The sequence below is a fragment of a genome, unplaced genomic scaffold (assembly GCF_019419815.1).
Source record: "Pyrus x bretschneideri cultivar Hongxiangsu unplaced genomic scaffold, Pyrus_bretschneideri_v1 Contig11, whole genome shotgun sequence".
Taxonomy (NCBI): Eukaryota; Viridiplantae; Streptophyta; class Magnoliopsida; order Rosales; family Rosaceae; genus Pyrus; species Pyrus x bretschneideri.
In genome coordinates this window covers 3,911,453-3,939,401 of record NW_025999402.1, presented here as the reverse complement: position 1 = coordinate 3,939,401, position 27,949 = coordinate 3,911,453, and the positions used below count along the sequence as shown (strand labels likewise).

The 27,949-nt window shown below is 36.9% G+C and overlaps 2 protein-coding genes and 2 long non-coding RNA genes across 6 annotated transcripts; 3 read left to right on the top strand and 1 right to left on the bottom strand.

The window, feature by feature from the left end:
• The first annotated feature begins 784 nt into the window (after positions 1 to 784).
• Positions 785 to 23,201, top strand: LOC103939825. 3 transcript variants are annotated; one of them, XR_007254944.1, is made up of 4 exons: positions 785 to 1,293; positions 1,394 to 1,460; positions 22,298 to 22,881; positions 22,973 to 23,201. It is a non-coding gene; the product is annotated as an uncharacterized LOC103939825 (long non-coding RNA). The 3 variants fall into 3 exon arrangements; XR_007254943.1 differs by lacking the exons at positions 22,298 to 22,881; positions 22,973 to 23,201 and adding an exon at positions 2,930 to 3,678; XR_007254945.1 differs by lacking the exons at positions 22,298 to 22,881; positions 22,973 to 23,201 and adding an exon at positions 2,672 to 3,678.
• LOC103965152 (receptor-like protein 7) lies at positions 4,472 to 8,223 on the bottom strand. Its single transcript, XM_048575210.1, has 2 exons — positions 7,447 to 8,223; positions 4,472 to 7,356 (listed from the first exon to the last, which is right to left on the bottom strand). The coding sequence occupies exons 1-2, from the start codon at positions 7,815 to 7,817 to the stop codon at positions 4,701 to 4,703; spliced, it is 3,027 nt and encodes a 1,008-aa protein (XP_048431167.1). The 5' UTR covers positions 7,818 to 8,223; the 3' UTR covers positions 4,472 to 4,700.
• On the top strand, positions 11,026 to 11,878 carry LOC103939836 (F-box/LRR-repeat protein At5g63520-like). The gene is made up of 3 exons (XM_018645651.2): positions 11,026 to 11,118; positions 11,234 to 11,327; positions 11,426 to 11,878. The coding sequence occupies exons 1-3, from the start codon at positions 11,102 to 11,104 to the stop codon at positions 11,696 to 11,698; spliced, it is 384 nt and encodes a 127-aa protein (XP_018501167.1). The 5' UTR covers positions 11,026 to 11,101; the 3' UTR covers positions 11,699 to 11,878.
• Positions 19,691 to 22,125, top strand: LOC125473007. The gene is made up of 3 exons (XR_007254946.1): positions 19,691 to 19,897; positions 19,989 to 20,786; positions 20,950 to 22,125. It is a non-coding gene; the product is annotated as an uncharacterized LOC125473007 (long non-coding RNA).
• Positions 23,202 to 27,949: the final 4,748 nt, after the last annotated feature.

The following is a 27,949-nucleotide window of genomic DNA, read 5'->3' as shown; positions in this document are numbered from 1 at the left end:
TTTTATGCTTTGCGCGTTAATCGATGAACGTGGGAATTTCTAATTTGGAATGCATCATTTTCTTGGTCAGAAGTGTTGATTTCGGCACCCGACGGATTAAATAATTTAGGAAGTGTGAAGTCATTGACAAGTGGGCCATGGCGAATTGGATGTCAATTCTTGGAAGAGATGGATAAATTATTTATTTGTTCTTGTAATTATGGACGATTTTAAAGCTGGTTTCAGTGTCGTTGTTGGAAAGAGCGAAAGTCATGCAATTTTGTCACTAAACCGTTGAGAGTATGAATCTAATATTTGATTGTATAATTTGGTATTTTCAAAATCTCATAATAGGAATAGGAAAATTGTTGAGGGTATGAATCTCACACAGAAGAAATAAAGGAAAACTAATAAAAAGAACTTGAAAACTTTGAGTTTTAACGAAAATGATAAAATAAAGATTAAAGTAAATAGCACCAGGTTTAAATTTTTAGTGTAAAAATGTGATTTTTTGTTAAAGTGAACAATACCGTGAGCTTTTCGTTAAAACTCCCAAGAAATAATGGACCTTGTATGTGTGTTTATAAGTAATTGAGTTACTTCTTATATCACTAAATAATTTTATGGTACAACGTTAGCTTTCTTAAAAAACTATATATTGATTAAGGAAAAAAAACCAAAAAAAAAAATAAAAACCCCGTCTCAAGGAATTGCACAAAAAACTTTGCTCCTTATGTGGAAGGACCTATTCCTTCTTGAAGACTAATCATAGTTTGATATCTGCATACAATGCTTTAATTTTTTTTTTTTTTTTTTTGGTCATATGAATTAGGACTCATTTGAAAAATAAAAGCACTTTTAATACTTTCGACAAGAAACACATAACTATGTGATATTTTGATTTGCATATAAGGTGGGATCAGAGACTGTTTTGGTAAGAAACAAGTTGAAATTTTTTTTATCCCCAAAATTACTTTAGCCTAAAGAAGGAGGCGAAATCGCACTGTAGAAATGAACAGTGTTTTGGACGACATTTCAGTTTATTTACAAGATTACCACTCAGATCCTTTTAGCCAACTTTCTGGCTTCGTTTCCACTTACTCAAACCCTAGCAGCCACAACACCATATCTGGAATAGCATCGGCACCTGCTTCCTAAAACCAAAACCACACAAACTCGGCTTCATTTCTGTAACTCGACAGCTTCGATGAGATGAAGGAGAAGAGCAGGGAGATGGGTTCGAGTCGGCGGGCGGAAGAGATCTTCAGGGATTACAGTGGTCGGAGAACCAACGCCGTCCACGCTTTAACTAACGTGACTCCGATCTCTCTCTCCTCCGTTTCTCTCTCTTAATTTCCTTTTGGTTTTGGAAATCTCTAACCTTTTGGGTGATGTTGTTTTCTCATGTGGACAGAGAGAGAGAGGTCGAGCAAGGTTTCGTCGATTTCAGTCAACTTGGGCTACCCCCATCGTCCGGTAAGGTATCAATCTGTTCCTATCCTCACGCTTCTCTGGTTTTCGCTTTGATTTTTTTATGCAAGGTTTGAGATTTCTTTAATCATACAATCAGCTTGCCCTTAATTATTCTTTCACTATATTTGTCTGTTGTAGTCCTCTTTTAGCTACTCAAATTACACAATAAAAATCCCAAGAAAAATTTTCTCATTTATGGATGATTGCTGTAGCTGCAATGATTGTTAGATTGTGTATGTTGGCAAATGCATCTCGACGGGTGGTTTGGTGGTTAGGAGACTTGGAGGGCCAATGGAGGCGGTCTATTCTTCCCATATTTTCTTTTTTAGGTTAGTATATGCAGCTTTAAAGAAATGACGTTATATCATCGCAATCTCATTGCTCGATTTTCTACCAAACACACTCAGAAGTAATCCTAAACATTCCCGGACTCGTGTTTACACCTAAATACGCGTCTAAAAATCAATAAATAAGATTAATGATTGGAGTTTCATACCAGTTTAGCAAGTAAAAAGGATTAAAGGGAGTCGTTTGATATACGTGGTCCCCCATTCTTTGAGTCTTTGTAGTTGGGTTAAATATTCTGCCTAAAACTGTCAAAGGGGTCCCATGCGATGCGGTGTGTCCTACCCCAACTGCCCCGGTTTCCCCTAGACTAGGACAGCCTGAGTCTTCCTGCCCGTTAGGCAAAGGTAGATATGTTGTCACCACCAAGTAACAACGGACTTGAAATTTCAACTTACCAGTTAGCTCACTCATCTACAAGTCCACTCTAAACTGTACAATTTTCTTCAATTTTGATCCGGTTAGTTACGAGGGGTAATCGTCTTTAGTGCTTTGATTTTAGGTTTTAATTATTAGATTATGGCTGGTGAAGCGATTAACCAATCTGATGGCGATAAAGTATTAAGTTTTAAATTATGATTTTACGTTATAAAACAATCAGTTATGCCAATAAATAAGATCAAAATTGAAATAAATTTGGTAGAAGTTGAAGCTTCACATTCATTCAAACTTCATAAAAATGAAAACTTATGGAAAGACGCAAATATTTTGGTTTGAACAAGCTCACTTCACAAACATTAAGATTACATGACAATATTCGACAAATCGAGTAAGTCAGCTGCAAGCTAATGTATTCTGAAACTTTATCATGTATATATCTTACTAAGAACAAGATCAGCTCGTCGATTTGATCAGACGGCTTCTTATTTGCTAGGTATTGGAAATTTGAAACCAGAAAAGCTAGGGTTTTGATCAAGCCAAGCATAATGGCTATTGACCTTGGGATTGATCCAGTGAAATTGCAACTCGAAATATCTATCTTGAACAACATTTTGAGGTTGCCAATAGAGTTCGGTAGTAACCCTGAAAAGTTAGCCCCGCTTAGAACCAAGGACCGAAGAGATGCATTCTTCGGAAATTCTGGTAAGGAACCCTGAAGATGTTGATTGCCTGATAAATCAATGGTCTGCAGTGTAGGTACCTGGAAGATCCTCTCTTGCAAATCAAGAGTTACCAACCTTGTCAAGTACGAAATCTCAATCAGAACCTGCCCCGCTTAGCCAGCATTCATCAAGTTCAGACTACTCAAATCAGTTAGCTGCCCATACTCGGATGGAATCTGAGTGCAGTTGAAGTCATTGTAAGCCAAATTTAGGTCCTCGATGTACTGCAGATGGAAAAGAGCACTTGATAAAGTCCACCGGAAATTGACTCGCTGCTTAAGTCTAGATGAGAAACACAACCATCTTTGCAGGAGACACCTTCCCAAGAACAGTAATCTGAGCCATTATTCCACTGCACGAGGTTTTTAGATTGTGCAGGGTCAAATTCGAGGCTGTTGTTCAATTGCAACAACAATGATCGTTGATCTCTGGGATGACATTGGCTAGAGACCACAAATGTATGGACGCTGAGTGAGGCATAGGAAATGAGCATCAAGAAAAGCCATGAAAACGGAGGAGTTTTCATCGGAAGCTCTTGCTGCTATGGGACAGAAAATGTAGTAGAGAGTGTAGGCTCGGGTATTAGGAATGTCTTCAGCAGTTGTCACAAATGAAAAATCAACGGTACATAGTCATTTATGCATAGATTTCCTTTTTCATTTTCGTAGTTTTACTTGTTCATTGGCTACTAATTCGCATGCATTAATGTGTATAGTTGGATTGAGACTGTAATATTGTGGACAAATGAGATTGCATTAAGGGATTGACTTGTTTATCATTGTATTCCTCTTTAAGAGGCTAAGAAAACTGTGGTGATGGTAAGGTATATGGTGGGTTGGGTTTAACTTTGTGGAGAAGGTTTCTACGAGACTTGTTGCTTGCTTGACTTGTCGACGTCGAAGTCATACCCCATTTTCCTAGTGGGGTTTACAATCTGCTACAAGTAAGCTGTTTTATTCGATGTCCATAGATTATTGATTAAGGTGATGAATTACGCAGGCAGCTGGAGAGGGTGACATTTCGCCCGTAAACCCCTTCTAACTCTCGCGTGAGGAGACAGACTGATTCTTAAATAGTTTAGATAGCTTTATGTAAAGCTCTTCAACTCACCTCATAGATGCCAAGGGCTCACAGCTAATCCAGAAAGAAGTGGAGATTCAACATGCTGTAAGTCACCGAAATATGAAGAAATTTCCCCGCTTAGCTAGTATTGATGCGGTGGCGGCCTTACGTTGCATCAAAGGCTACGAAGTCTTCACCCGGAAAAATCAAAGCTAAAACAGAGTGAACGTTCATGATAACAAACAAACAGAAGAATACGAACAAGAGGAGAAACCACGAAAGAAAGAAAGCTAAGAACCAAAACCAAACAAGTGAAAACAGAGTCAAATGAAGCGCGATTTAAGTAAAACTATATTGATTCAATGTCGCTTGCATCACCAATTTTGTTTAATTCTGTTTTTGGTTTGTGTTTTATGTGTCAAATTCCATACTTCGAAAATTTAATCGCAAATATGTAGACCTTATAGCGAACAACGTTGATTCCTGTACTGGAAGGATGATTGAAAACAGGTTGAAAACATTGATAGTCCTGGCATTCAAAAACAAGAATGAAATGCAGGCAACTCTAATCCACCTTTTACAAATAAAGTTTGCAACATCAAAATATCAAAAAGTAACAGAACAAGCTCACACTACATCTCGTAATTTATAATTATGTGACAGCAGAAGCAAATATCTTATTTCTTACAGAACACAATCATAACAAGGAGGCCAGCTACATTGCTCCTCATAACAATTTCAATTTCTCGGCCTTTGAGTTATGTGAACATGTCTTCGGTGAGGATTGATTCTTTCTTCAAGCTGAGGGAATATCTTAACAAGGATTTTATACATAGCTCTGTAATACCATTTACTCCATTTCTTGCATAACACAAGTGACCCGACTACAATTCCAAAGCCAAATACAAATCCAATTTCGACACTGATAAGATCCCAATCAATCTCATCTCCAGAATTTTGCTGACTTCCATTTAATGTTGGTGGTGGTGGTGATCCTGCTTTGTTATCCACTGTCAAAGGAGGCCCCCATAATCCTTTGTTTCCAGTGAAGGAGGCTTTGGGAAATGTCGTAAACTGAGTACTTGTTGGGATCCTGCCGACCAGTTGATTATTTGAAAGATTCAAGAACGAAAGGAAGTTGAGCTTTGCAAACTCTGGTGGAATTTGCCCGCTTAGCTTGTTCCTTGATAGGTCTAAGGACTCCAGCTTTCGCAAGTTACCCAAGGATGATGGGATTTCACCGGTGAAAGCATTACTTGACAAGTTGAGGACATACAAGGATTTGAGGTCACCCAATTCCTTAGGTATCGATCCGCTGAATTTGTTACCGGAGAAGTCAATCAAGGTGAAGATGGTCAAAATCTTTTGCAGATCCATCTCCAAACCTTTCCCAACAACTGTTATTGCAGCATAATAATCAAATTCAACCACAGCTCTCCCTGGATCATTTGGAAATTCTAGAGCCCTAGCCTTTGATCGGGAATCATCTTTGTTAGCCATCATTGCTTGCCATGTTGTCAAAGATATTGCTGGTATTCCACCACTGAAATTGTTGTGAGCTAGGTCTATGATTTGAAGCTTTGGCCAGGTGCCATTGGTCTCTGAACAACCAATCCCTCCATATAAATTATTGGATCGCAAAAGCATAATGCGCAAGGTGGAGATGTTTTTCAAAAAGCATGGAAAAGTATCCATCATCTGATTGATTCCAAGGTTTAGAATCTCTAGTTCTGTGCAGTTGGCTAGAGATTTTGGAACTTGACCTTCTATTTGATTTTCACCAAGGTCTAGAATCCTGAAACGACAGTATTCAAGAACTCCACCAGGAATTGTTCCGGTAAGGTTGTTTCTCCTTAAACTAAGTACTCGACTGCTCATTGCGGTCAAACATTGAGGAATCATGCCACTCAAAGAGTTATCGGACATATCAAGAAACTCCAAACTTGCATTGCATATGGAAACTGGAATGATCCCATGCAAGTTATTATTTGAAAGAGACAAGAACCTAGTCATGCTAAGGAAATTACCAATGTCAGTTGGTATATTTGAGCTGAAATGATTTCTTGAGTAATCTAGATAACCGGCATAGGGTAGGAAAACTGGGATTTGTCCCTGAAGTTGATTTGAGTGAAGGTCAAGCTCAGACACGCTGGAAGAATTAGTTAATGGCAATTCTAGAGTCACGAAGGAGTTGCAAGAAAGATTGACACTATTAAGTGAAATGAGCCCCCAAATCCAATTAGGAATTGTGCCTTGAATCTGGTTTTGTGAAAGGTCCAAAACAATTAAGCCAGTGTGATTTCTAAAGAAATCCGGGAATGTTCTCAACTTGTTAGAAGCCAAGTTCAAATTCACAATTTGAGGAAATGGGGAATATGAGGAAGTTGTACCATTGTATAAAACCAACAAGCTATTGTTCGAAAGATTAATGACCGAAAGATTACTCAACTGTTGAGGACTGTTAAAATGAAAGCCGCTGAAATTGTTTGAAGAAAGATCAAGGATTTCAAGCCCTCGAAAATTATATACAGACAAGGGTACTAGTCCTTCCAAATTATTGAAACTTAGATCAAGGCTAACTAAGTAGGAGGAAACATCTGAAAATTCAGGGAGTTGACCGGAGAATTGATTGTGGGAAAGCAGTAGTTCCTCCAAAAAGGGTGGAGAAACAATCGAAGATGGAATACTCCCACTGAGTAAATTCGAGTCCAAAACAATATTTAGCAGATTAACAAGTTTTTCCCAGTGAATAGAATCAATAGGACCACTGAACCTATTTGATGACATATACAAATGAACCAAGTGTGTGAGTTTTTGAATCGACTTTGGGATTGATCCAGAGAAACTACAACCTGAAATATCTATCATCGACAACATTTTGAGATTGCCAATAGAATCTGGCAATATCCCTGAAAACTTTGTGTTGCTTAGAACCAAGGACTGAAGAGAATTATTCCTGGGAAATTCTGGAAAGGAACCATGAAGTTGTGGATTATCGGAAAGGTCAACAGTTTGTAGAGTGGGTACCTGGAAGAGCTCTTCAGGAAATGTTCCGCGCATCAAACATGAACGGAGACTCAAGGATGTCAAATTTGAGAAGTTGGAAAAGACTCCTGGAAGTGGCACAGGAAGATCATTGTCATCCAATCGAATCACCGATAATGATTGAAGTTTAGCGAGGGACTGATCAATAGGACCTGAAAGATTGCAAGCTGACAAGCTCAACACCCTCAGGTTTGGGAGTGAAGATGATATGGCTTGGCACCATTCAGTGTCCCATGCTGATACAGTTACACCATCAAGATATAACTCTCTAAGCTCCGTGAGGCTCTGAACCAGCGTGCTTAAATCCGGATTATAGAGTTTTAACTGAGTGTATCCGGGATTATAATTTCTGGAAAGATCAAGAGTAGCCAACCTTGTCAAGCGTGTAATCGCGAATGGAACTTGCCCTGTGTAGCAAGTGATAGATAAGTTCAGGTACCTCAAATTCGTGAGCTTTCCAATTGCAGGTGGAATTGGAAAGCCTTTGCCTACTTGGCAATTGCGGGACAAATTGAGGCTTTGGAGATGTTTAAGGTCGAAGAGACTGCTTGAATTGTCAATCCTGCCTTCGAGAAATTCACCGCTAACGTCAAGACCGATGACATGACCGTCAGTACTGCAAGTAACACCGTCCCAAGCACAGCAGTTGGTACTTGAATTCCATGACAGAAGCTTGGGGGGAACAAAAGCTTCTGGTGGCGGGCTTATCTTCTTTAAGCGGAGCAATGCCGATAGGTCATCTGCATCACACCGGCCGTGAACTAACTTGATAATTATCAAGAACAGGAAGAAGTGCAGCAAACTTCTCATTTTTTTTTTTTTTGAAAAACTTTAATGGGTGTGGTGGCTTAATTTTGAGGAACCTAGCAAGACCATTATATTTATGAATTATCTGACTTAGAAGTCTCCTCCCATCTTTTCTGGAAAAATGAGAAGGAAGGAAAGAGGAAATGGGGCTGCAAAGATTGCTATTTCCATTTAGATCTTTGTTGACTAATGTCACCATTGACTGACATGAGAGCCAACTATGAAAAATAGGATGATCACAAAAATCTCACGCCCCACGCTCATAGGATTGGATAACTCATGAATTTCGAGGCATGTTGAAGATTTAGGCACCAAACGGAAAAAATCATTCGCCCTTGCCCTCAACATATCTTTGAATGTAGTGAGTTATACAATCTAATCCATCAACATATTTTGAATGTAGCGAGTTGTACAATCTAATCCACCAAATGAGCTCGTTATACAATTCAATCCACCAAATGAGACCAAGTTAAACCAAAAGTCAAGAAAGTGTAGCAGTACAGACAGTTGATTTAGTGGCTTTTTAATATCGTGGAAAAATACCTCCACAAGACTTGTGGGTTGCTTGTTCAATTGATTTTGCAATTATTTCCCAATCTGTCTAGTGGGGCAGCATTGTCGCTTTCACAATCTCAGTTTGTGGTGACTGTTGACCATGGACTAAACCATAAAGATTTTTTATTTTATTTTTAATTTTAAGAAAACCTTAACAGTACAAGGAGAATTTTATTGATATAAAAAAAAGAGTGCACACATAAACCTAACTCCTCATAATACATGAAAAAAGGATAAAACAAATACATGAAGAGAAAGAGGGACATAAACCTTACTCCTTTAGAAACAAAATCAACAAAGATACACAGGGAAAAGAGTGGGACATGAAACCTAACCCTCCCTCCTAAGCCAAACCTAAAAGTCCAAACCTACAAAACAGAACAAGCAACATCACAAGGTTAAAGAAAAAATCAAGAAAGTAAGACGAACCTATATGTCGAGATGCACATGAATTTGAGAAGCGGAAGCCAAGAAAGTTAATATAGTCTGAAAACAAAGTAGCAACAATTGCCATCGGAGGGGAATCAAGTCATACTGAAGTTGGAGAGGACAAGCCTATATTAGCAAAATTGTCCGCAACCACATATCCTTCGCGATATATGTGAGAGGCATAGAAAGCCATCTTCTGAGTGCGGTCCAAACAAATAGACCATTGCGTACAAAGAGACCAAGGATGATCAAAATTAGTCAACTGGAGAGCAGAAATTCACCTTCCAGACAAATTAAGACAATGCCAACCCACTGATATACGAACTCTACATCAATAATAACTGCTGATAATGACAACAATTTTGCATGCAAGATAAGGACAACAATTTGTTGTTGAACAATTTGGATTACCTAAGTTCAGAGATCATATCAGACAACTGATTACATATTTAGAGAGGAGATAATATTACATAGCACAAATTTCATTAGACAACCAACCTTTTAGAGAGAGGTACGCCCTCTTCCCTTCCCACTACTTTGCAATTGTGTTGTTCTGGCTTGTTGCAATATTTGATGATCGAATAACTTTATACCTTTTCATTGAAGTCATTTCGTTGTTTGTTTTCCTTTGGACGATTGTTGTGATTCGGTTGGTACCATTGAGGTCTGCCCATGTGTCAATGGGCACTGCTCATTTTTGTGAATGTGAAGCAAGCCATTGGTGATGCAATATGTCTAGGCAAGATAGAGATGCTCTTTTAAAGTTAAAGATCAGGCCGGCCCTGAGGGGGTGGGGTGCAAGTGGTGTCACCGCACAGGGCCCCCGATTTTTCAAATTTGCATGTATATACGTATATATAGCAGTATGTGTAGAATCTTATAAACTTGAGTTTAAGCGCAAGTGGTATTACAACTTGTTTACATTGGCCTAGGTGATAGGTTCGAAACTTGTCTCCATCTTTTTTTCAGTTTATTTTTATTAAATGCATAAGCTTCCACAAAATAATATACAAATTCCACATAATAACATGAAAATTCGAACCTTGACCCTCTAAATAGTTAAGGAAAAACAATACGCCACATTTCCACTTATTGATTTGTTAAATTTGTTTGTGCTATTAGAATTTAAAGAAACTCAAATGAAAACTAAAATTATTTTTTTGAACAAAAAAAAAAAAAATTCTTAGGTACTTTTTAGGGCCTTCAATTGACTTTCACACATGACCTCTAAAATCTCAAGGCCGGTCCCGTTAAAGATGGTCCACTTTCTGCAAAATATTTTTTAGCAAAATGGTTAACCATCTGTTGGCTAAAACCATTTAGTGATCTCTTCATCAACCTGCACAGATTGCCATCTGGGCACCGAGCATTATGTTTGAACCAAGAGGCATAGGTGGGAGAGAAAACAAAGAGAACCCAGAAATGGTATTTGGTTGGGTATTTGAGTGTTCCGTATTATCATTGGGAGTGTTCAATCTCCTTCACTACATAAACTGCTTTTCATATCAAATGATATGAGTTAGGGGTGGGCAAACGGGTAAAGGAACTGCGGGTAGGGGCGGGTAGTGTAGGTTCGGGGCGGGTACGGGCCGGATCCCTTTTTTTTTGGGAACAAACGGGGCGGGGCGGGCCGGGGCATGGTTATTTACGGGGCGGGCCGGTTCCTACACCTTAGAAAAACGGGGCCCCGGACCGGCCCGTTTCATATTATAATCAACGGTTGAGATTGAATGATAACCTATCATTCAATCTGAACCGTTAATTTGTAACCTAGGTTTCAAATCAGTTTCAGACTTCAGTGTTCAGTCTCAAATCTCAATCTCTCCAACACTCCAACCCTTTCTTAAATTCGCGGCGCCGCTCCTCCGTCCACCTTCTCCGACACGACACGACTTCAGTGTTCACTTGTAGGAGGTGATGGGGATTTAGAGAAGGGTCCGATGACTGAACAGCCAAACCAGAACCCTCTGGCGGAGCCATCGCCGTTGCCGTCTCCGTCTTCCACGACGTCGGCGCCGGCTTTGGTGCTTTCCAACTCCGGAAAGCGGATGGACCAGGCGGGGAAGAAGAAGTACTTGAAGCAGGTCACCGGGCGCCACAACGACACGGAGCTCCACTTGGCGGCTCAGCGCGCGGATCTAGCCGCTGTGAAGAAGATTCTCGGCGATATCGATTCGCAGATTGTGGGGATAGTTAGCGGTTGAAGGAGTGATGAATTTTGGTTGAAGGAGGTTATCGAGAAGGTTCTCGCTGAGCCGATACGGCTTCATTTGGTTGTGGCTAATATTGGAACTGGGTCTCGTATGACATTTGCAAGCATGTATGTGTTCTTACTCATATAAACACCTTAATCTTAATTAGTATATAATTTAGATACATTTTAATTAAGAGAAGCAAATTACGGATTTTCTTTTGTTGTTTGTTTGAAATTACAGTTATAAAAAAAAATTGGGGTCCAGTGTTCCATTCATCATTTCTACTTCAAGTGGAATTTTTGGAAGAGATGCTCTTACCCATGAATTCAAAGAGGTTTCGTGGTTGTGTTTTTCGTGTATGCCATGTTTTTGTTTATTAATTTGCAGCAAGTTCAAGTCTTTACTGATTTCAGATGAAATGTGATTGTTTAGGTTAGGTGGGGAGAGGTTTGTGGTGATGGAAGTGATGAAGATTGCTCTATACCAGCAAAGGATGTGACCTATGACATCCTTTTGACTGTTGGCTTTGTGCCAGGATTGAAAGTTGATGCCATCCTGCTATTACGAACAATAAAGGTGCCAAATTTTACATTTCTGTTACACTTTTCTTTGATATGCTTTCTTGGGGAATATTTACATTTCCTTGAACATTATCCTGATGCATCAAATTTTGTTTCTGTTACAGATATGAAACTGTTCATGTGATGAAGGTACTACAAATGTGTCCATCTTTGCATTAAATCACCGGATTCGTTTAGTTTAATGGTCAAATTATTAATTCAGACATTTGCTAACTGTTTGATCTGTTTTTGGATTGTTGTGTGCTATGGAATTGTGTAATATGTTGGATGTTGAGATGGCATTTAGAAACGCATGCTTCAATCTTAGTATGTTGGATGTTGAGATGGAACCACACCTCATTCTGCTTCAATCTTAGTATGCCCATAACCAGATTAAAAAAAAAAAAAAAGTTATTGGACCCGTGGACCCGTCCCGAACCGGCCCGTTTGATACGGGCCGGGTTAGGTCCGGTTCCCAAACTTAAAATCCCTACACCCGGTCCGGCCCGGCCCGTTACATTTTAAAAACGGGTAGGTCCGGTTCTTCCAAATTTGGGCCCGGCCCGTGCCCAGCCCTAATATGAGTTAGTTTGTTCTTTTTTTTAATGTTAAGCTAATTTGTGCACCCTGATTTATTCAAGAGCGTCTCATCATCGTGGGAAAAGAAAAAAACAGAATAAATCAGAAAATTAAAGAGGGGGACTTGATCATGACTTTATTTGATAATTAATTCGTAACACTTTAATTTACTTGAACAACTGTTACATTTCCTATTAAATATTTGTTGGTGTTGGACCTCATATTACATGTAACGTGTGATGTTCTTTTTGTTTGCTAAAAAGAAAATGAATCATTGTATATGCATGGTGTGTGCCTCAGTTGGTGGATGGCTAATGGGTGAAGCCAAATAGAAGAGCTTTTGTATACCCACTGCTTGATGTGGGATTTGCAGGAAAAAAAAAAATGAATCATTTGTGTTACCTTAATTTATGTGCAAATCATACGACTTTTATGATCTGAAATGTTAAAGTTCGTCTTGTAAATTGTACAATGTCTCTTTATTGACATTGTTCACTCATCTATCTCTTTGTTCATTCATGATTATGTGGAATTTTTTCCAGGTTAAATATGTCTTTTCATGTAGTTAGGACTAATGCATTCAAGTCCCGTAGCAACGCGTGAACATATTACTAGTGTTTCTCTAATTTAAGGCTCAAATTCCTCGCTTTGTTCACTAATTACCTTTTCTACTCATACAAATCATATTAAAGTCAACAATATAACATAAAATAAAAGAAATACAATCCCTTTGAATTATTTATTTTGTCATATTTTTCATATTAATTTATTAATTTTATATTTGACGTTTCCGCACAACAGAACCTCGATGGTACAAGGAGATTTATTGCAAATCAAGCTGAGAAATACAAAACAAAATATTCCAAAACCAACTAGAAGGGCATAATTGAATGAAAACCCTACACTAAAAATCACAGTTCTTATTTCATTGGGATTATTTGAGGGTTTATTTCACGTTGAATTTCAATGATTTGAACCATTTATTCTTCCTCATGTCTTGGTGATACTTGCTGTCAAGTTGGATATTGGCATTAACAACGTGGCAGCCGGGCTAACTCAGCAATCAAGAAAGACGAAAAATCGGAGCTAAGTTTTCATTTTTGGATATTAAGTCTTTGTGAGAAGTTCAGGGAAAGTGAAAAAAAAAAGAGGAAAATTTCGTTTATATTTCATTAATATTAATGATTTTATGGAATTGGAAAAGCTGAAATGTGTGGTTGGCTTGACTTATCAAGTCTTTTCTTCTCTTCTCCTCTCTGCATTAACCAGAAAATGTACGGACTAGAGAAAGGAGAGTGGGGGCAGGGCCAGCATTGCATTGTGTGTACGCATGGATTTTTTTGATGGTATGAATTTTACATTGAAAAAATAAAAGATCTTGTATATGGTACGAGTAATTGGGTTATTCTTCATATTATCTATTGATTTTACGGTAGAACTTCAATTTTCTTTATGGTATCATAACAAATTATTCTATGTGCAAAGCTCAACAGCTAACATGATCCAAATCATCCGATTTGTGTCCTCCAAGTGATTCATACTATCAATGCATCCTTCATGTGTGGTGAGTTCTCCAACTTAACATGTGAACAACATAAATCATGTGACGTGGAGCACATGTGGCAGTTGGGTTTCAAACATGTGACAATTTGCTTTGATACCATGAAATGTTATGATTCTATCATAAAGCCAATTGATAATATAAAGTCTCTTGTTTCTAAACATCTGTTAGTGATGAAAACTAGTTTGAGCCTATAGTTGCACGAAACTAGGGATGGTAGTTCAAACCATTAAACAGGATAATCGTAGATAACCGTCCGAATGAAACGGATTTGGGAATGAAAATTTGGTTATATTTCGAATATGGGGAAAAACGGAAAATATTATTCAGTTATTGCTTCGGATATGATTATAGTGGTTGTCGATCCATATCCATCCCTAAATCCGTCCCGAATAATACATATTACATATATAATATAATTTGTATAAAATATATAGTATTCTATCATATATATATATATATATATATATATATATATATATATATATATATATAACCTTTAACAAGAGGGATCCCCATTTTTCTAAAAAAATAGGGACACCCTCCTAACCGTTAGATTAACTTTAATGAAATTGTGTGGTTGAGATTAAATCACATGCTACACAATCTCAACCACACAATTTCATTAAAAGTCAATCTGACGGTCAAGAGCGTGTTCCCATTTAAAAAAGAAAAAAGAAAAAAGGGGATCCCTCTTATTAAAGGATTCCCATATATATATATATATATATATATATATATATTAGCCAATATCATCAATGTATATATATTATATCATATTTTTTATGGAAAAAAAAATGAATATATTTTGATATTGACGAAGATAGATATAACTGTTAATCGATAGGAAATTCTTTACCCGGTAAGTATGGTTATGAATAATTCTCAATGGTTAATTTGTGGTTATGGATATAATTAATTTTTGTAGTTATGGAGATAGATGTAGCATTTTCGTCGGTCAAACCGAACCGTTACCATTCCAAAACGAAACCTATTGCTGTTTAGATGAGTTGTGATGATTTCATTTAACTAGTCAATCAATTGGAACAAAGCATTAGCTTTTCTATACCAAAAAGGAAGACGTTCCTATTTTTAATTTTCTTTTCAAGGTATCAGGCCCCATTGTGCCCTGCAGCTGTTACAATCTTTATTGTCTCTATTTCTCTTCTGTTTGAGACTGAAAATTGCAGATGGATAGCTACAGCTCCAAACGACTTGTGCGTTGTTGACTTTGAAATCTTTCCACATTTTCTAGCGGGACTAGGGCTATTGATTTAAGGTACACAAAGAAGGAAGTGGGGAAGAAAGCGAGAAATTTCACCCCTACAAACACAAGCATGGCCAAGTGGAAGACGAGCGTAGATGACAAGTCACATTCACACTAGTCCGTGCTCTTCGGGTTCCCAATAAATAATCTAAAGCTTTCCATGTAGTTTCGGATCATATTGTTATGAAGCTTCTGTGTAAATTGATGGATATTCATTTTATAGATATTTGCATTCCATCATGCACTTGCTTACTCCCAAAACCAGAATTTTAAAGCAGAACACAGCTTTAAGCCAAACTTCAAAGTCTTGGTCTTTTTCTCTTCTTTATTTTTTATTTTATTTTTTTTTTCTTTTTCATTTTCTTTTTATAGTGATAAGTGAATATGAAAAGGATAATTACACACCCCTTTTATCTCCTAGACACAAAGGTGGATCCATTCAGGGACATTGGTGGTCCCAGGACCCTACGAAGGTCCAAAGAAGTAGCTGTAATGACCTTCGAGGACCACCCGAACATGTTGGAGGAGAGGTATTAGCAGCGGTTGCTCGTTGTGCTGCAGCAGATGGATAATAAAGAAGAAACTATTCTGCTTTTAAGCGAATGGGCCTAAACGACTTGTTTGGATCCAATGCATTTAAAAAAAACACGTGCCCTTCTTTTTAATAGCCACGTGATTCTCTCTTTTAAATATAATCCCCTCCCATTTTCTTTACGGACCCCCTAATGCCCAATGCCCAATGCCCAATAAGCCCAATGCGCTTTTTCCTCCTATTCCAATTCCCTTTTTCCTTCCGCCAACCAAGCCACCATCACCTGCTCCGCTTCTCTCCTCTCCACCACCACCTAATTTCTTAATTTCTCCTTCTTTTTTTATAATGTCCTAATTTCTAAGTTTAAATAAATTTTTTAGTCGTAATCCAGATTAATTATATAAAATGCTATGAAAATTGATGTGTATTGAATGAAAATTTTAGATCCCTAATATATTATAATAATCATAGATTGTAATTGATGTTGTTTTGATATTAATTTGATCATGTGTTGGTTAGTTTATATATAGACACACTTTAGTTTAATTAACTGATATAATGTTTTGTTTAATAATTGATGTGTATAAATTAGAAGTATAAACAGTATAACACGTGAAAATTATTATCGATTAGTTTGGACAATGTTATTCCGAATAGTTCAAGTCTAATTTCAGATGTTTCCAATCTAACCGAATTGTTCAACTCCAATATTGGGACCACCCAATATCAAAAGTCTGGATCTGCCACTGCCTATGCATTTTTATTTGAACTCATATAATCTTTTATTACACTCAACTTACTCTTTACAAATATATTATTTTTAATTATACTATCACTATCTTTTTTAAAATTTTCCATCATTGAATTGAATAATTCAGTAAAATCAAGTAAAAAGATCAAATAAGAGTGTAGGTAAGTCCCTTGACCAACCCCTAATCACAAATTTACAATAGCCTCTAAGGTATTACAAAGCAAGTGAAATTTGTCACATGAGAGGATACTAATGATATAATTGGATTTATCCATGACATTGTGGAATTGTGAGATTGCTTTTATGGGTTAATGTTGATTTTGAAGTCTTGATTGGTTTGTTTAAATTTATAGATTTTGATGGAGTTTAATTTCTAGATATGTTCATGTAAAATTTTGAGTGAAATTCTTCAAATCTCAGAAGAAAATGTGAGATTTGTGAATGCTTAAAAATGAACTACGAGATCTCTTCAATTCGAGGGAATTAGACTAATTCGTAGCATCTTTTAAACATTCACAAATTTTACCTCTTCTCTATGATTTTAAGCGAATTCATCTAACATATTTAGACATGATACTAAGCATGTTAGAAAACCAGGTAGGCTACCGTTAAAGATGTTAGCAATGATTTTTATTTTTATTTTTTTTATTTTTTAAATGGAGATAAAAATCTACATGCGTTCTAATGATCCTAACGGATTTAGCAAAAATGTGGATTTCATAGTTAGAAAAAGTTCATATGATTATGATTTAGATAAAAACTTGTATTCCACATTAAATTCGGTTGAATATAAATATGCAACAGCGCTTATGGCCCGCACAATAATAAATGTTTAGAAGAAACCCTGTTTTCCGCAAGTTAATCAGAATCGACGAGATCCCCTCTTATTCTTGCTGCTTGAATCTCCCTTGGTTTGCTAGAATAGATGGGTCAGTACCGCTCTTTGCTGGGAGTCAATCCCGCCTTCTCCTCGAGAACAGAAAAAAAAAAAAAAACTAACAGACCACGAACACTGGTACGTATAAAAACAGAATTCTACTACATTTTTGATTTGTCTAATACACCATCTAACATGGCCTTCTAGACTATTTGCATGTAATATGTGTTCGTAACCTAATATTCTCATATAAATTATTTTCTTCGTTTTCTATTTATTTTGGATAGAAGTGGACATCGAATCAACCAAATTGACCAAACCGACTGATTTGAACCATATTTGTCGGTTTGGTTTGGTTTTGACCAAGAAAAAAGCCAAACAATTTAAAACTTGGAACCAAACCAATTTATTTTTAATTTGGTTTGACTTTAATACTTTTGAGACCAACCAAAACTAAACCGAACCAACCATGTATCTTTTAATTAGTAATTTATTATTTTACGCATGTCAACTTATTATAGGTTATTTAGAGGCCTTACTATACACGTATTGTAAGTCTTAACATATTATAAGTTGTAATGACTACCAACATTTGGGAGATTTATATGTATTTTATACGTATGTGAGGTTTTAATTAAAAAATCATTTGCTAGTATAAAATTTTATTTAATTGAAACTTACTTCTATTCCACTTGACGAACTTTTTATTTTCTGAAAGAACTTAATCTTTCAATTGAATTAGAATGTGTGGATGTTTAGCCCCCTCAATCAGACCATATTTATATATCATCTTTATATTTTTCAATATTTCTTGTAGATTATAGTCCTACAAGAAAATATGGTCTGACAAAATTGATTAAAAAAACATGGTCTGATTATTGCTATGTTTAGTCCCCGTCCAGATCATAGCCATATAAAAAAATTATTTTTTAGTGAACAATGTCAGACTATATTTATATATCATCTCTGACTGAAGGAAGCTATTTTCTAGCTCCCTCAATAATTCATTATTTTTAATTTGTTTTTTAATTTTATTGGTTAATTAAAATAAATTGCTATATTTAAATAAGGTTTCCGGACATATTTTGAGTGCCACTTGTCGCTAAATGAATAAGCCTCCAAATTTCTTATCATTTGGTTGAAGATTGTGGTCATTTAAAAAAATATTGAAAATTTTAAGTTTAGATTATTGGAAGAGGTAAGGGAGTGGTGTTTATGAAAAGGATGTGAGCGTAGCAAAAAAATGAAAAGAACGCGAGAAATGATGAAAAAATAGCTTATGTATTTATAGGAAAAAAGTTAAGAAGTTTTAAACATTTTTTTTTAAATTTCGGCTTGAAAAAAGAAACAAAAAAAAAAGAAAAAAGAGGGCCCCTCAAATGGCCTACTTGGCTGGGTAAGAATGGCCAGCCCAATGGCCAAGGCCCAACCATCCATTTAGGCTTGGCAAACGGGTCATGTTTGTCGTATTTCGTATCGTTTTCGTGTAACACCTATTATCTTAACGAGTCGTGTCGTGTCACACCCGTTGTCTTAACGGGTCCTTAATAGGTCGGGTCACTTTACCAAACAGGTAAAATGACCTGATCTGTTAAGAATTTTTTTATTCTTAAATTTGCACATACCGCATTGCCACATAAATATTACTTCAAAACATAAAAAAAAATTTGTCGTTAATTATTACATCTACACTCCAAAATGAGAGGCTAATTAAAAAGTCAATACACTACTAGTCTACTACAAAATATCAAATGTGCAAGGATATGCAAAATGAATGAGTTTTTTTTTTTCAAGGTTGTGAAGCATTTCTCAGAAGTTAAAACCTTGCCAATAAAATTCTCAGAAGTTAAAACCTTACCAATAAAACTCAAAGCTTGCATGTTACTCCTTTTATAAAATCTTTCAATTTTCATCAATCATCATGGGGAAATTGTGTTAGAACTTTGACTTGATCTATTGCCTTCAAGAGTTATGTTGATAATGTTTTCAGTAAGGTTTTCCATATCAAAACTCTCCTCCGCATAAACTAATATAGAAAAATCAAACATTATAAACCATTCAAATTATGAGAAGTTTACCAAAATAATTATGAAAAGAATTAACGGTAGTACTATACCATACAAAAATATATTACCTCCTTTTTCCAAAAAATCAATCTCCACCAGTTCAGTGTTCACCCAAATGACTGCCACCACCAGTTCACCCGAATCTGATGAATCGGCCGCACCACCAATCGGTAAGCAATTTATCCTACTCTAAATTTCAAATATTTTTTTTAGGTCTTTACATGTGTGCATATGACAATCCATTTAAATGTTATACCTAATCCTTTGCATTTAGGAACATAAAACGAAAATTAGGTGAGGGTTTTCTTCTTCAAATGGGTTGATACTTTTGGCCCGAAAGTATTAAATGCCATCTAGGGAATCTTGAACACGGTTTGGGCGAGTGATAGTTGTCTAACACTTGTTGGAAGGCAGCTCTGTAAAATTTAAATTTAGGCAGCTCTCTAAAATTTAAATTTAGGCAGCTCTCTAAAATTTAAATTATATGTCAGAGTTTTCTTTTCTTCTAATTACATAAAATTGATATTGTCATATAGTTATTTGTTTGTGCTTTGTTCTGATATATCGATTTCTTTTTTCTCAAATTTTTTGCTTCGTTTTATATAATGCACAGAAAGAAGGGGGAATGCCTGAACTGGAGAAAGGTACAGTTAAGGCTGTTCAAGATCTTTATGACGTTGTGCACCATGACATCCTTTCTGTGGACCTGAGGTCAGTTAAACATGTGTTATATGCGTATGGGTAGAGTTTCCATTGCTTGATTCTCCTCTACTTATATCACTTTATTGGCTGCCAATTTTAGGGAAAACTATGAGACATGGAAATTTTTGTCAAATGCAAGGATGGAAGGTCGTCTATTTGCAAAGTTAAAGTGGCCCAAGGACCCTAAGTTGGTATGTTTGAGCAGATTACCTGATCTCCTTAGTTGGGTTTAGATTTAATGCTCAGTGTTATGTTGTGCTTCTGCTGCTTTTTAGTTATTGAGGATATGCAGAGAGTGCAAGTGAAAAGATTGTATTCACTGTGTTGACGCATTATTTATAACGAGATCCAAAAGGAAGGACAGGTTCAATCTCAATGTCCGTGAGCTTTCAATTCTCAATTTTATTATTATTAATTTTGTTTGCTCTTTGAAATTTGAATGCATCAGTCTTTTAATTTGATTGGGATTAGTTTACCTGAGATGGGTTTTGGGTAATCATCTGTTATTTTCTGATTTGGTTACATTATGCGAATCATTGCTTCTTTAGAAAAGATTAAGGAAGGTGAGCAATTTCAGAAAAAATGCGATTATCATTTTCTAGAGATCATGGCATTGCCCTTTTTTTTTACATCTATAGTGTCATGTTGGCATTATTGCTTATGTATAAAAGCGAGTGTATTTTACATCTATCTAATGGCTTCAATTTTAATCTCCGCATTTTCAGTGTTCACTAATGCCTTTAATTGTTCCCTGTTTTACATCTCAGTGATGACACAAAAGCTCCATAGAAAACATGTCAGCTTTTGACTTAAATTTTGATGGTGCCCCTATCATCTCTCCGAAAACCAAAGCAACCCCAAACAATTCCGGAATAATTTTTACGTGTCCCAAAATACGGTATATATATATATATATATATATATATATATATATATCTTCATCTCAAATTTATTCATCTCACAAATGTTCATATCAAGTTCATGGTTTTTCACTGTTCGAAATTCCACACTACTTAATGTTTGATAACACTTTTATTTTCCTCTGTTTACTTTTTTATTAGTGATGTTGCAGCAAACGAAATATCAGACACAACTCTTACTCCAAAGGCTCCCGCCAGAAATGTATCAGATTCCCCAGCATTTCTGAAACCATATTTATGGCTGCAAAACAGAGTATGTATACCCTTTCATTGTTCTATATTTTTTGAATTATTAACCATCTATTAAACATAATCTTTTTATCCCCTTCGCTTAAAACTCAAATAGTTCACTAGATTTCTTTATCATAGTCAATTGGAAATGATGCAGTACTTTATTCAATTCAGATTCTTCATTTCAGTTGCTTGGTATGCATCTATGAGGATGTTAATTTTTTCATCAATGAATACTGATGAATTTTGCTGCATATCCTTCACATTGTTCAACTACTCAATGCTATTCCTTTATGAATGGTTTAACTGATACCTCCTATTTAGTTGATGAAATAATCTACCAAAAAAATAGGGAGTTCAATTCAGAACAAAAAATTCTGTTAACATTTTAGTTCGCTTTCTACAATTTTGACCATCTATATAGATCCTCCAATCTTTCATATCACATGCCTATATCAATCTGATTGATAAATGCACAGTTCCTTTTTTAACTTCCAGTCCATTTGAAATTTTCATTTTGCTGCTTTATTTTAACAGTTGCCATTTTTTCAAATTTGTATCAACACTTTTCAAATTTTAACAGTCCATTAGATTTCCATACTTTCTTTTTCTCTTTTGTTTTAAATTCTATCTCATTTTTCTAAAACCAAAATGCAAAACATAAATTTTTAGGCAGTCTGTCTTTAGGCACTTTACAATACTGGTTCTGATCGCTTGATTGAAAACGCTGTGTCTATATTTGAACAACTTGGTAGAAAAGGTTACATAGACAAAAAAAGGCACCTCAGCAACCGGATGAATAAGAATGAACAACTCCTGCTGTACCATTTGTCATATCCATAAACATCTATTCATAATCTTTCGACCATCTTTTGTACGTAAATAGGACAATTTCGTAAATCTTTTGTATGTAAATATTATATACATATGCATCTAGCATTCTCTTTTGTATGTAAATAGGATTATCTACCAAATCTTTTGCACGTAAAATAGTATGTCCATACAGATCAAGTATTTTTGTATGTAAATAGTGCTATACACAAAATTACATACAGTTCAATCCCACAGCATCGCGTGGGCATCTCTTACTAGTATCTTACTGAGAACAAGATCAGCTCGTCGATTTGATCAGAAGGTTTCTTATATGCTAGGTATTGGAAATTTGAAACCAGAAAAGCTAGGGCTTTGATCAAGCCAAGCATAATGGCTATTGACCTTTGATCAAGCCAAGCATAATGGATAAATCAATAGTCTGCAGTGTAGGTACCTGGAAGATCTTCTCTTGCAAATCAAGAGTTACCAACCTTGTGAAGTACAAAATCTCAATCGGAACCTTCCCCATGAAGCCAGCATTCATCAAGTTCAGACTACTCAAACCAGTTAGCTGCCCAAACTCGGATGGAATCTGAGTGTAGTTGAAGTCATTGTAAGCCAAATTTAGGTCCTCGATGTACTGCAGATGGAAAAGAGCACTTGATATGTGCACCTAAAATTGACTCGCTGCTTAAGTCAAGATGAGAAACACAACCATCTTTGCAGGAGACACCTTCCCAAGAACGGTAATCTGAGCCATTATTCCACTGCACAATTTTTTTAGATTGTATAGGGTCAAATTCGAGGCTGTTGTTCAATTGCAACAACAATGATCGTTGATCGCTGGGATGACATTGCCTAGAGACCACAAATGTATGGAAGCTGAGTGAGGCGTAGGAAATGAGCATCAGAAAGCGGAGGAGTTTTCATCAGAAGCTCTTACTGATATGGGACAGAAAACGTAGTACAGAGCTTAGGCTTAGGGTATTAGGAATATCTTCAGCAGTTGTCACAAATGAAAAATCAACGGTATGTAGTCATTTATGCATAGAGTTCCTTTTTCATTTTCGTAATTTTACTTGTTCATTGGCTACTAATTCGCATGCATTAATGTGTATAGTTGGATCGAGACTCTGATATTGTGGACAAATGAGATTGCATTAAGGGATTGACTTGTTTATCATTGTATTCCTCTTTGAGAGGCTAAGGAAAACTTTGGTGATGGTAAGTTAATGGTGGGTTTAACTTTGTGGAGAAGGTTTCTACGAGACTTGTTGCTTCCTTAACTTGTTGACGTCGAAGAGAGGGTGACATTTCGCCCCTACAACCGGGCTAAAACTTGCACATACACCCCTCCTAACTCTCGCGTGAGGAGACAGACTGATTCCGATACACAGGACAGGAGAATACACTTATAGTGCAAGAATTTTGTTTCTTAAATAGTTTAGATAGCATTATGTAAAGCTCTTCAACTCACTTCATAGATGCCAAAGGCTCACAGCTAATCTACAAAGAAGTGGAGATTCAACATGCTGCAAGTCACCGAAAAACGAAGAAATTTCCCCGCTTAGATAGTATTGATGCGGTGGTGACCTTACGTTGGTTGTATCAAAGACTACCAAGTTTTCATCCGGAAAAATCAAAGCTAAAACAGAGTAAACGTTCATGATAACAAACAGAAGAAAACCGACAAGAGGAGAAACCACGAAAGAAAGAAAGCTAAGAACCAAAACCAAACAAGTGAAAACAGAGTCAAATGAAGCGTGATTTAAGTAAAACTATGTTGATTCAATGTCGCTTGCATTTCCAGTTTTGTTTAATTCTGTTTTTGGTTTGTGTTTTATGTGTCAAATTCCATACTCCGAAAATTGAATCGCTAATATGTCGATCTTATAGCGAGCAATGCTGATTCCTGTACTGGAAAAATGATTGAAATACAGTTTGAAAACATTGATAATCCTGGCATTCAAAAACAAGAATGAAATGCAGGCAACTCTAATCCACATTTTACTAAAAAAGTTTGCAACATCAAAATATAAAAAAGTAACAGAACAAGCTCACACTACATCTTGTAATTTATAACAGCAGAAGAAAATATCTTATTTCTTACAGAACACAATCATAACAAGGAGGCTAGCTGCATTGCTTCTCAATCCTCATAATAATTTCAATGTCTCGGCCCTTGAGTTATGTGAACATGTCTTCGGTGAGGACCGATTCTTTCTTCAAGCTGAGGAAATACCTTAAAGAAGATGTTCTCCACAGTTTTGTAATACCATTTCCGCCATCTCTTGCAGAACACGAGTGGCCCAATGACAGCTCCAAAGCCAAGGATACATCCAATCTCAGTACTTATAAGATCAAAATCAATCTCAGGTTGAGCATTAGAATGACCTTTTTCTAGTGGTGGTGGTGGTGGCAATTGTGAGGTGATATCAACTGTCAAAGGAGGCCCCCACAATCCTTTGTTGAATGTGAAAGAAGCTGCTGAAAAAGATTGAATCTGAGTGCCAGTTGGAATCCTCCCCTCTAATTGATTTATTGAGAGATTCAGGAACGAGAGGAAATTAAGTTTGACAAGCTCTTGTGGAATTTGTCCGCTCAATTTGTTGTTTGAAAGGTCTAAGGACTCGAGTTGTCGTTGATTACCTAGTGATGATGGGATTGTGCCTGTGAAAGCATTACTGGACAAGTTTAGGCCATGGAGTGATTTGAGCTCTCCCACTTCCTCAGGTATTGATCCATTGAATTTGTTGCAGGAGAAGTCAATTGAGGTGAAGACTGTTAAGATCTTTACCAATTCCATCTCTAGACCTTTGGTGGTAACTGTTATAGTATCCTGATAATATACCTGACTGAACTGCGTAACTTGAAATTGGAGGTGATTAATCTTCCCCATGGCATCATCTTCGTCAGCCATCATTGCTGACGAGGTCATCAAACATCTTCCATGTATTGCACCACTAAAATTGTTGTGAGCTATGTCAAAAATTTGAAGATTTGGCCAGTTACCACTGGTTGTGTTACATCCAATTTGTCCATAAAAATGGTTGGATCGCAAAACAAGGACACGCAAGGAGGATATATTCTTCAACAAGCGAGGAAAGATATCCTTTATCTGATTGTTTCCCATGTTTAGAACCTCTAACATTGAGCAGTTGGCAAGAGATTTTGGAAATAGACCTGCTATCTGATTTCCACTGAGGTCGAGAGTTTTTAAACTGCAACTCTGAGGAAATTTATTAGGGACAGAGCCATCAAGTTTGTTTTTCCTCAGATTAAGTACTGCCAGTGTCCTGCTTATCTCAGTCAAGCATTGGGGAATTCTGCCACTTAAAGAATTATTGGACAAATCAAGAACCTGAAGATATGGCGCCTTGCACACTGATTCTGGAATGATCCCGTGGAAGTGATTGCTTGAAAGAGAGAAGAACATTGTGTACATAAGGAAATCACCAATGTCTGCCGGTATGCTAGAGCTGAAGTTGTTTCTCGAATAATCCAGATAAATGGCCAATCCTGGAAGCAGTGGAATTTGTCCCTGAAGCTGGTTGGAATGAAGGTCAAGCACGTACAAAGTAGAAGTAAGATTGAGGAAATGACCTTCAAGAGTTTCCAGAGAGTTGCAAGAAAGATTTAGTTGAACAAGATTACTGAGCCTCCAAATCCAGTTGGGTATCTCACCATGAATCTGGTTTTGTGATAGGTCCAAAGTGCTTAATTTTGATTGATTTCTCAAGAAACTTGGGATTCTTCTCAAATTGCCAGCAACTAACTTCAATGTGGTAATATTTGGAAATGAAGAATGAGAGGAATTGGTCTCTGTGTAATTAATAGACAAGTTATTGAATGAAAGATCAAGACTCGAAAGATTTTTTAGCTGCTGAATATCATTCAGAAGAAAAGAGCCAGTGAAGTTGTTTGAAGATAGTAAAAGAATCTTAAGCCCTCGAAATTTCAAGATAGACTTCGGAATTGGCCCTTCCAACTTGTTGCTACTCAAATCAAGTGTGTCCAGTACAGCTATAGCACCAAATTCAGGCAACTTACCAGAAAATTCATTGTCAGAAAGCTGTAGCTTCTGCAGCATGGGAAGAGAAAACACAGATGGTGGAATAGTCCCATTAAGTAGATTGTGTCGCAAGTCAAGATTCACCAGACTAGTCGGGTTTTCCCAGCGTGAGGAATTAATCTGACCCGTTAGCTGATTGTAAGAAAGATCTAGTAGGGTCAGATTCTTGGCCATACTGAAAGATGGAACTGAACCATTGAAATTGTTAGCCGACAAATCCAAATGAACCAACTGTGTAAGGTCTTCCATTGATCTCGGGATTGACCCAGTGAAATTACAAGTTCCAATATCTATTTGGGACAGCAATTTGAGGTTCCCAATAGAGTTCGGAAGCATCTGGCCTGAGAAATTTGCCCCATGGAGAACCAGCGATCGAAGAGAGCCATTCTTTGGAAATTCTGGTAAGGAACCTTGAAGCTGCGGATTACCGGATAAGTCAATAGTCTGCAGTGTCGGCACCTTGAAGATATTCTTTGGGAATGCACCATATAATCCAGAATACATGATTTGTAAGGAAGTCAAATTCGGGAATTTCGAGAAGAACTCCGGAACTTGAGTAGACAAATTGTTGCCGTCAATACGAATAACTGAGAGTGACTTAAGCTTCAGTAATGAATTATGAATAGGGCCTGAAAGGTTACAAGTGGACAAGCTCAATACCCTCAAGTTTGGCAATGAAGATGATATCGCTTGGCACCACTCAGTCCCCTGTGCTGATATATTCACACTATCGAGATAAAGTTCAACAAGCTCAGAAAAGTTCCTAAGCAGCACATCCAATCTTGGATTCTCAAGTTTCAACGAAGGAGTTTCGGGGAGATAAAAGGTAGACAAATCAAGAGTTACCAACCTCGTCAGGTGCGAAATCTCAATTGGAACCTGCCCCGCAAAGCTAGCATTCGACAAGTTCAGATTACTCAAACCGGTTAGCTGCTTGAACTCGGATGGAATCTGAGTATAGTTGAAGAAGTTGTAAGCCAAATTCAGGTACTCGATTGACTTGAGACCGAAAAGAGGACTCGAATTATCAAGTCCACCAGTAATTTCCTCGCTGCTCAAGTCCAGACTCGAAACACAACCCTTTTTGCAGGACACTCCTTCCCAAGAGCAGTGATCCGAGCCTTTGTTCCACTTGACAAGTTTCTTAGATGTTGCAGTGTCTCATAAGAAGCATGAATTGTAGGAATAATATTCATGTCTTGATATCGCCAAGACTTACAGCTTTATACAAAGTCTTACATTATTTGTTTCCTATTCTATCTCCTACAAATAAGGCTAATTGATAACCTAACAGGTAAGTAAACATAATATTGACAGATCAATCTGAGATTTCTTTCTTAACACTCCCCCTCAAGTTGGAGTGTATGTTAATAACACCCAACTTGTTAAGTAATGTTTCAAATTGTGTCGAGCTTAATGGCTTGGTGAATATGTCTGCTAGTTGATCACCTGTCCGTATATATGACGTGCGTATCATTCCCTTTTGAATCTTCTCTCGTACTAGATGACAATCAATCTCTATGTGCTTTGTTCGTTCATGAAAAACTGGATTTGAAGCAATGTGTATAGCTGCTTGATTATCACAAAACAAGGACACTGGTTGATGATGATTCACTTCCAAATCCTTTAGAATATTCCGCAGCCATGTTATCTCACAACATGTAGTGGCCATAGACCGGTATTCAGCTTCGGCACTGGAGCGAGATACGGTAGTTTGCTTCTTGGTCTTCCATGAAATCGGTGCTTGGCCAAGCAACACGCAGTAACCAGTTATCGACCGCCTAGTGTCTCGGCATCTAGCCCAATCAGCATCACAAAATGCTTGTAACCGCAATGAACCTGTGGAAGGAAAGAAAATGCCTTGCCCAGGCGCTTGTTTGATGTATTTAAGTACCTTGTGTGCAGCATCTAAATGTGGCTGCCGAGGCTTCTCCATGAACTGGCTCAACACATGTACCGCATAAGCCAAATCTGGTCTTGTGATGGTCAAATATATCAATCTACCCACAAGTCTTCGATATGAAG

Excerpts from the sequence above, each read along its gene's own strand:
- LOC103965152 (XM_048575210.1), bottom strand. The coding sequence starts at position 7,817 with ATGAGAAGTTTGCTGCACTTCTTCCTGTTCTTGATAATTATCAAGTTA. Across the intron at positions 7,357-7,446 it reads GGAAAGCTCACGAATTTGAG|AAATTATAATCCCGGATACA; the intron begins GTACCTGAACTT and ends TGATCTTTCCAG.
- LOC103939836 (XM_018645651.2), top strand. Across the intron at positions 11,328-11,425 it reads TTACCCATGAATTCAAAGAG|GTTAGGTGGGGAGAGGTTTG; the intron begins GTTTCGTGGTTG and ends GTGATTGTTTAG.